Source organism: Musca vetustissima, unplaced genomic scaffold, assembly GCF_032173495.1.
Source record: "Musca vetustissima isolate MV318-11 ecotype Yass unplaced genomic scaffold, APGP_CSIRO_Mvet_v1 utg9295, whole genome shotgun sequence".
NCBI classification, from domain to species: Eukaryota; Metazoa; Arthropoda; class Insecta; order Diptera; family Muscidae; genus Musca; species Musca vetustissima.
This window is the reverse complement of record NW_026879245.1, coordinates 70,240-79,636: the sequence shown is the minus strand read 5'-3', so window position 1 is coordinate 79,636 and position 9,397 is coordinate 70,240. Positions and strand designations below refer to the sequence as shown.

Genomic DNA, 9,397 nt, shown 5'->3' with positions numbered 1-9,397 from the left:
GTATGTCGTTGTTTTCGAGTATCTCCAACAAATGTAGATTTAGACGTATGTATATATAGTATCTCCAAAAAAAGTGCCATTAAACTGACCACGAATAAAAAGTGTAAATCATTTTTTGGTTGTGGGAGCCCAGTAGAGAAGAGATCAAATAATCGATGAAATATAATGAAGCAGAAGAAATAATAAAAAAAACAACAAAAAATTAAAATCATTTTGTGTGGGCAGACATCACGGCTGCTGGCTGGCTGCCTGGCTGATTCAAAACCATGTCTTATTTTAGTTGTTGTAAGTTGATTTTGTTTTGTTGATGATGTTGTTGTTGTAATTTTGGAGATGTCATTCCATTAGCTTGTCTTTTGGTGGTTACTAAAATGAACAGGCAATGTAGTAGTTTATTGATGTAATGGTTGTTGTTGCTCTAATCAACATTGTCGAGGTCACTGAGAAACTGTCATCGTCGTCATCGCCTTTGTAGCCTGTCTATATGTAATAAAGTCGCACTACAGATTTGGTGATGAGTGTATCGTTGTCATAGAAACAGGTTTGTATGGTCACATTACCATTTAGAACCTTAGCAGGCATCATTTGTGATTCCGGCGCCGCCTCTATGGTCGATTGCCAGGTATTTGTGGTATTCGCTCCCACCCAACCCATTTCAAAGAACCACTCCTCCATAATGCGTCCCTTGAAGAGCACCTTTTGATCCAGGCGAAAGTTTTCCATTGCCTCAATGGTGCTGAAATTGATTTCCCGTGACACTGCCCTCAAATCGAGTATTTTCACTGGCACCCTGGCCTCATGTTCCACATCGGGCGAGGAGAAATCTTTGTTTTCCTGCCAAATCACCTTGCCCGTATCGGCATCACGTAAAATCATATAATTGATTTGGAATCCTTTCTGTATGCGCTCGCCGCGTTCGACAAAGGCTTCACTGGAATTGGTACTGGTGTCATCTGAGCCCATTTTCTCCACTTTGCTGGAATTATCGTAAAACTGGTTGGAGGTGTTGAAAATATATTAATTTGTTTTTCTTTTCCTATGTTTTTTTTTTGAAACTTTATTCGGAACTCTCTGCACTTGATGTGTATGGTGGTTCTTCTTTCCACAAGAAAATATACACAGATTGTAAAATCGAATTGTCAAAAAACAGCTGTTTCAGCAGTTGCTAAGGTTTTGTTTGGCAGCTGCCAAAACAGCTGAATTAGTGGAAACGTAACGTAAAGGCAACGTAATCGCCAGGACATGGAAAAATATTCTTTAAAAAATCCACGACCTGGATAGGCTATCCCTTGGAAAAATGTTCTTTTAAAAATCCACGACTTGGATAGGCTATCCCTTGGAAAAATATTCTTTTAAAAATCTACGCCTTGGATAGGCTATCCCTTGGAAAATATTCTGTTAAAAATCCACGCGTTGGATAGGCTATCCCTTGGAAAAATATTCTTTTAAAAATCCACGCCTTGGATAGGCTATCCCTTGGAAAAATATTTTTTTAAAAATCCACGCCTTGGATAGGCTATCCCTTGGAAAAATATTCTTTTAAAAATCTACACCTCTGTTGATGCTTGAAAAAATTTTCTTTTACAAATCTACGGCTCAGATGGCCCTAGAAAAAATATTCTTTAAAACATCAAAGCCTCTGCTAGCATCCCTTGAAAAAATATTCCTTGCATTTACATGTCATTTAAATTTTTCATCATGTGATGCCTCCTTAGTGTGTTTTCCAACCAAAGAGTCTTGTAAACATAAATCAGCTGTTGTTGACAAGACCATCCATTCTAGAGCCTAGAATTACAATAAAAAAACATAAAAATTGTTTAGATTTGTTTCAAAAAATAAAAATGATTATTTACGGCGTCTATATAGTCAGCAAATCTGGTGGTCTCATTTTCAATTTGGACAACAATGTGCCCAGGATAGAACATGAAAAAACATTTAGCTATCCTCTGGATCTAATGTTGGATTACAATCCCAAAAAAGTCAGTGTGGCTTTCAATCGTAAAGATGGGATAAATGGTAAGCAAAGCCTATGGAATATCCAGCAGAAACAATGGACTAATAACGCCCTTGAATTTATTTCCAGTTGGCCATGTTCTCGTTGCGGTAAATGGTAGCCAAGTAAACGGTGCCACTTTAGAAGATGGTCGCGACGTTAAAGAGGTCTTAGAAAATGCCGAAAATTATCCATTGAATCTGAAATTCAGCCGTCCCAAAATGACAACAAATGAGAAAATCTTTTTGGCCAGTATGTTTTATCCGCTATTTGCCATTGCGAGTCAACTGAGTCCAGAACCGAAAAGTTCTGGTATTGAAACGTTGGAAACCGACACTTTTACCTTGCATTGTTTTCAAACGCTGACGGGTGTTAAGTTTATAGTGATCAGTGAAACGGGCCTTAGTGGTATGGACATATTATTGCGAAAGATTTACGAACTATATTCGGATTATGCTCTAAAGAATCCTTTCTATTCACTGGAAATGCCAATACGTTGTGAGCTATTCGATAATAAACTGCAGGCATTATTAGATTTAGTCGAAAAGACGGGGACATTAAATTTGGACAAATAAATATAACACACTACGTTGATGTGGCAATTGATTTATGTATATTATTTTATATATGTATTATTATTTAAATAAATAATTTATTTTCATTCCATACAAATAAATAAATGAGGTGGCTCATTTAACATTAATTTCTGAAGAATATTTTTCAAGGCGTGGATTTTTTAAAGAATATTTTTCCAAGGGATAGCCGTGGATTTTTTAATGATAGCCTAGTATAGGCGTGGATTTTTTAAAGAATATTTTTCCAAGGGATAGCCTAGTAGAGGCGTGGATTTTTTAAAGAATATTTTTCCAAGGGATAGCCTGTTATAGGCGTGGATTTTTTAAAGAATATTTTTCCAAGGGATAGCCTAGTATAGGCGTGGATTTTTTAAAGAATATTTTTCCAAGGGATAGCCTAGTAGAGGCGTGGATTTTTTAAAGAATATTTTTCCAAGGGATAGCCTGTTATAGGCGTGGATTTTTTAAAGAATATTTTTTCCACGGGATAGCCTAGTAGAGGCGTGGATTTTTTAAAGAATATTTTTCCAAGGGATAGCCTAGTAGAGGCGTGGATTTTTTAAAGAATATTTTTCCAAGGGATAGCCTAGTAGAGGCGTGGATTTTTAAATAATATTTTTTCAAGGCCCATAAGAGGCGTGGATTTTTAAAGAATATTTTTCCAAGGCCCATAAGAGGCGTGGATTTTTAAAGAATATTTTTTCAAGGCTCATAAGAGGCGTGGATTTTTAAAGAATAGTTTTTCAAGGCCCATAAGAGGCGTGGATTTTTAAAGAAAAAATTTTCAAGGCCCATAAGAGGCGTGGATTTTTAAAGAATATTTTTTCAAGGCCCATAAGAGGCGTGGATTTTTAAAGAATATTTTTTCAAGGCCCATAAGAGGCGTGGATTTTTAAAGAATATTTTTTCAAGGCCCATAAGAGGCGTGGATTTTTAAAGAATATTTTTTCAAGGCCCATAAGTGGCGTGGATTTTTAAAGAATATTTTTTCAAGGCCCATAAGAGGCGTGGATTTTTAAAGAATATTTTTTCAAGGCCCATAAGAGGCGTGGATTTTTAAAGAATATTTTTCAAGGCACATAAGAGGCGTGCATTTTTAAAGAATATTTTTTCAAGGCCCATAAGAGGCGTGGATTCTTAAAGAATATAATTTTGATTTTTAAATAATATGTATAGGCCTGTAAGAATGAAAACCTAATATTTTTTGTTTTTGAGTGTCTTTCTTTATTTTTTTTCTTGTCAAAAAAATAAAAAGTTTTGTGCAAAAAATAAAAAAAAAATGCTAAAATTAAAAAATACAAAACATGAAAAAATATAAAACAAATAAAAACATATGTAACTACTATGTTAACTTATAAATTAAAGAAATGCAGTTCACAAATACAATTATCGTAATGTTTATAAAATAATAAACAAACATACAAATAAATTAAGCTAAAAGCGATCGAACATTACATATATTTTTTCTTTTCTTATGAACATATTGCACTAGGAGATAGAGAAGAAGAGTTGTTGTCGTCATCCACCTCGACATTATCGTGGTAATATTAAGTCGAGAGGAGGAGACATATATGGAGGGGCGTTATGAGTGTGAGAGTGGGTGAATAGTTTTTTGTTTTCGAACCATATAAAGACAAAACACATAAATGATTGGGGGGGAAAATAATTTATAGCTGCTTCACTTTTTTGTTCAAAATTTTTGCTATTCATTTCAATTGTTTTTTTGTTTAACGATTTTTTTCTTTTCATTTGTTTTTTGGTCATTTTGCGATTTCTTTTGTGGCCGGAGTTCATTTTGTGACTAGACCTCTAGCTTTGGGATAAGCTGATACAGGCTTCTTGGCTGTTGTTGCCGGACGACCAGTTGGTGGTCTTCTATTCGAATCCATGGCAGCGGATGGTGGTATACCTGATGCAATACGACTAGATTTAATGCGGCTAATGCCATTGGCAGTAGGTGCACCACCACCTCCCACACCATTTGCCGCCGCTGGGCCATGACCATTCATATTACTGCCATTACTGTTGGCAGCTGCCGCCGCCGCTGCTGCTGCCGCATTAGCACTAGCATTTATGATACTTTCCAAACGACTGCGTATGGAATTGGTGTGATTCTCAACAATGTCTATGTCATCACCGGTCTGCATGGCCTGGGCCAGTACAGCCTGTAGCGAAGCGGATATTTTTGGTGTCTTATATTCCTGAGTAGTGCGACATGGCATTTCCAATTCATAGGAGACAATGTTTTCACTCTTAAAGCGTAAGCCCGCCTCGCTGGTATTCGACTTAGCCTCGAGTATGGCATATTCCGAAATGGGACGCCTTCTTTGGGGATGTGAGACAGGACGTTTGGTATTAAAGGTGCCATCATTGCCCACAGGCAGGGCAGAGAATTTCCATTCCTCCTGTTCCTCATCATATTTGGCTTGGGTATACAATCTTTGTTTGACCTCCACCGGCACAAAGTTATCAATGATCAACAGCTGGCGTTTTAATTCCTTTACCAATTCATTTTGGGCCATTTCCAATTCTCGCAAATCCTGATTGTGTTCAAATTTACAATCGTTTAATTCCTGTTGTAAGGCCAAAAATTTCGCATAGCATTTGGAGAGTTTACGCTTCTTCAATTCCACCTCCTGTTCGAGGGAGGTGACAGTTTCGCGTATTTCCAAAGTGGTCTCCTCTTGCAGCTCCAATTTTTGTTGCATTTCAATTTCACGTTTTTTACGTTCCGCAATCTCTACAAGTTTCTTTTCCAATTCAATTTGTCGTTCGCTGTAGGTGTCGAGGAGATTTTTGCCACCCCTTACCATTTGAGATTCGAGTTCCTTTAGTTTGGCGGCCAATTTGGCGGTTTCCAAACGTTCACTTTCCAGCTGTTCATTGGTTTTGGCCACCTCTTCTTCGACTTCATTTTCTTTATCGGATTCCTCTTCTTCGTTGACGGCGCCGCCAGTGGCCGCGTCTGCATCAATGGCATTATCATTGAGTGCTGCACCACCTGCCGATGATTGCACACTTTCTCCCATTTCTTTGTGTTGTTTTTCTTTGCGTTCTTTGGGTTTCTTCACCACCACCTTCTTGATGGGTTTTTCCACTTTGACATGTTGTTGCTGTTTGGAACCTATCAAACGTTTGAGGCGTTCGATTTCCTCTTGGTACTCCTTGAGTTTAGCATCCTGTGGATCTTCATTCTTTATTGGTTGATTTTGAATGGCCTTGGCCCGTGAGGCATAACGTAATGTGGTGAGGGTTTCATTGTAGTTATAGGCCGAGGGACCGATATTGGCAATCATAATAGTTTTGGAATTACCACCCAAGGAATCTTGTAAGAGACGTGTCAGCTTTGAATCCCGATAGGGTACATGTGGGGAGTTTTCAGCCAGAGCGGAAATGACATTACCCAATGACGAGAGGGCCAGGTTAATTTTGCTGGCTTCCTTGAGACGTTCAGCTGAGGCACCAGTTTTACTTTGACGCTCACTACCGGCCAAATCGATCAGATTGAGTTTGCCCACCTTAATTGTGTTGGTTTCAATGTCGCACATTTCGATTTTTATCATAAAAATGGAATGAGATCTGAAAGACAAACAAAAACAATTTTTTTATTTTCAAAATAAAAAATAAGTGGGTTCCTCCTCCTACCTGGAACTGTGTTCATTCATATTGGTAAAGCCCACGGTACGATTTTTGTTACCCACTTTCATGACATTCATCATATCCTCCACACTTTTACACGTCACCGAATGCAAATTCGGCACATAGACACCCGAACTACTTTCACGCACCTCTAAATTTTTCGAATTTGGCTTTAGCAAATCTCTCAACTCTTCCATGTAAATTTCCAAATAGGAAACATCAACAAGAAATTGAAAATTCTCGGTACGATTTATGTGCAACCAGATCTGTTCGAAACTGCGCGGAATAATACCCACCAGCTCATCATTGCCGCGTATACCCTCCATGGTGAAGGTTTTACCCGTACCCGTTTGACCATAGGCAAAGATGCAGCCATTATAGCCTTCCAATACCGAACTGACCAATGGGAAGACCACTTCATTGTACACGGTGGTCTGTGAGGCACCCGGATCATAGACAGCATCATAGGTAAAGACTTTGCGCTGTTCCTTTTGGCTATCCGTTTGATTGGCTATTTCGATGACCCCACGCTTCGGATAGACACTGATGACCTCATCATATCCCTCGGAACGTTCCTTATTACTCATGGGGCGGCATCGTACCACCACCTGTACACATTCGTTCAGTGTTTGGCTATTGCCAGTGCCAGGCCTTCGTGCTCGAGCACTCATGTTTATGGTGGTAATATTTCACAATAGCCAATCGCAACCACCAGCACAGCACAGAAAGCAACGTTACCAAGGCAAACAAGACAATTGACAGTTGCTGTGATGAGGGGGAGAAAAGCAAATATATAGAGAAAAATCAATAAAGGCCCTCATTAAAAATGTTGGAAAAAATATTACAAACTATTTTAAAATAACTATTAGTAAATTACTTGTTTTTTATATTTCACTTACTTGATTTCAAATATGTTTTCTTTCCAATTTGTTTGTATTTTTTTTCCCCAAAATTTAATTTTCCCCTTGGGAGAAAAATAACACAAAAGAATAACACCACCACCACCTGTCCACTACCACCGCCAACTTTACCAGCAGCAGCAAAGTTTTCTATCGTTTTTTTTTTTCTTTACTATTATATTATTAATAATTTATTTTAAACATGTTTTATTTTCCATAAATCTTTGTGGTTTAATTCCAAAACTTTCCTTTTCCTATTTGACTGTGTGTATTTATTATTACGAACGAACTCTTATTTTCACTCTGTAGTTATTATTTTTTCATCTGCCAATCATTCACAATAGCGTCCATTGATGAGTTATGAGTCAAACGCAAACAAAGCCAGCCGTTATGCATTTTATATGACGGCGTTGATAGCCAGCCGTTAGTGCTGTTATCGTGTTATCGAACGGAAATTATGTTGTTTTTTTTAGCAGGATGGGAAATAACCTGTGTTTTATAATATATATATATATATTATATTATATAAAAAAGCGGCATTGAAGATTTAAAATATCAATCAATCAATTTAAAATATCAATATTTATCTATTATTATATTAATATTAATCTAATGATCAATATTGATCAATTTTTTATGGTACTTGAGCATTGTTTCAGTAGCTGTAATTTAAATTTTTGGTTCGCATAGGTTTTAAATCTCCTTTCAAAAATTATTAACATTGGCCTCCTCCCAAATTCCGACATATTGATATTTTTTTAACTGAATTGAGTATAGTTCGATGTTTTAGATATGTGTTGGGCGCCAAATCTTCCTATCAAAAAATTTCCCTGATATAACTGCCATATAAAGCTCCCGATAGCTTTGAGGAATTTGTAATGTACACCTCATGGTGGTGGGTATAAAAATACCTTCATCATCTAGAATTTCTTAATTCAAGAGTCCGTGATGAATGACTGAAGCCAATGGTCAATGACATTATTGGACCATACCAATTCAACCACCATAGATCAGAATTTCACTCTGCCCAAATCCTAGAAAAGTCTCACGAAAAACACATCGACACATTCCACCTATTCGTCGACTATAAAACCGTATTCGACATCCCTGTCCCTTTATAGCTGTTTTAAGCCATGCCTGCAGGATAATTTTAACTGGCACAAGATCAGCAGTTAACGTCGGGAAGGATCTCTCGGAACCTTCAATGCCGAACGAGGATTCAGACAAGGTGACAATTTGTCGTGTTACCTGTTTAACATCCTGCTGGAAAAGGTCAGACGATATGTAAATGTAAACAAAAATTGCAAATTGCCAACAAATGCTACTAGGGTCTGAGTAAGCAACCCAAAAGCAATGTCACCTCTCGCCAAACCAAACTAACACTTTACAAGACGCTGTACTACCCGTGCTGTTGTATGGATCTGAAGGATGGGTAATTGCGCAAGCAGATGAGGCAGCTCTTGGAGTGTTTTAGAGGAAAATTCTCCGGAAGATCTGTCTCGATTGTGAATATCGCAGTCGAATGAACCATGAGTTGTACCCTCTATACTCGGATATCGACATAGTCAGACATATCGAGCTGCAGCGACTACGGTGTCGTGGGAATGGATGATGATTCCCCAACTCAAAATGCTTATAAAAGCGAGCTAAGTGATGGTTCACGCAGAGGGGGAAGGCCACGAATCTCGGAACATGATCTTTTTTATGCTCGGCTTTTGGAACAAATGTTCTGTCACAAGACAGCTAAGTATGCAAATAGAATTTAATTTTAGAGCGCTTAAAATCCAAAATCCGTGATTTTTAAGCAAATGTTGGTCGAAAATTACCTCAAAAGTATCAATGTTTGTAACAAATCGCGTGGAGACCATTTAAATGATGTCGCAGTGTATCACACATAATGTCCACCTTCAAACTTTATAAAAAATTACCAAAATTACATTAGGCAATTTTCCTTGCGGCAATTCTTAGTTTATGTATACTTTTGGAACCACGAAATAAATAACCATATACCTATATCTTAGTTGTTTTCGTTCTCTTAAGTATATGAAAGCGTGGTTTTATATTTGTCGGGATCGGGATCGGTGTTGAGAGTTTCTCTCTCTCTCAGTGGTAAATTGTGAATTGTGTTGGAAAACATTACCACAGGTAGGAACAAAAAAGTACGAAAAGGTACCTAAAATTCTACTTCAAATGATAATAAATCATAATTATCGAGAAATATTGGCCAATATTTATACCAGTTATTTGCATAAATAATATATGTTATAATTTAAACGTAAATGTATTCACGA

General features: G+C 37.4%; 3 protein-coding genes across 3 annotated transcripts; 1 reads left to right on the top strand and 2 right to left on the bottom strand.

Annotated features, from left to right (window-relative positions):
- Positions 1 to 475: 475 nt before the first annotated feature.
- Positions 476 to 992, bottom strand: LOC133324050 (probable cGMP 3',5'-cyclic phosphodiesterase subunit delta). Its single transcript, XM_061532934.1, has one exon. It carries the CDS (start codon positions 961 to 963, stop codon positions 481 to 483), a length of 483 nt encoding a protein of 160 aa, XP_061388918.1. The 5' UTR covers positions 964 to 992; the 3' UTR covers positions 476 to 480.
- Positions 993 to 1,819: 827 nt separating this feature from the next.
- Positions 1,820 to 2,571, top strand: LOC133324052 (trafficking protein particle complex subunit 4). Its single transcript, XM_061532937.1, has 2 exons — positions 1,820 to 2,016; positions 2,084 to 2,571. Exons 1-2 carry the CDS (start codon positions 1,842 to 1,844, stop codon positions 2,566 to 2,568), a joined length of 660 nt encoding a protein of 219 aa, XP_061388921.1. The 5' UTR covers positions 1,820 to 1,841; the 3' UTR covers positions 2,569 to 2,571.
- Positions 2,572 to 4,316: 1,745 nt separating this feature from the next.
- Positions 4,317 to 6,918, bottom strand: LOC133324048 (kinesin-like protein Klp68D). Its single transcript, XM_061532932.1, has 2 exons — positions 6,214 to 6,918; positions 4,317 to 6,147 (listed from the first exon to the last, which is right to left on the bottom strand). Exons 1-2 carry the CDS (start codon positions 6,876 to 6,878, stop codon positions 4,359 to 4,361), a joined length of 2,454 nt encoding a protein of 817 aa, XP_061388916.1. The 5' UTR covers positions 6,879 to 6,918; the 3' UTR covers positions 4,317 to 4,358.
- Positions 6,919 to 9,397: the final 2,479 nt, after the last annotated feature.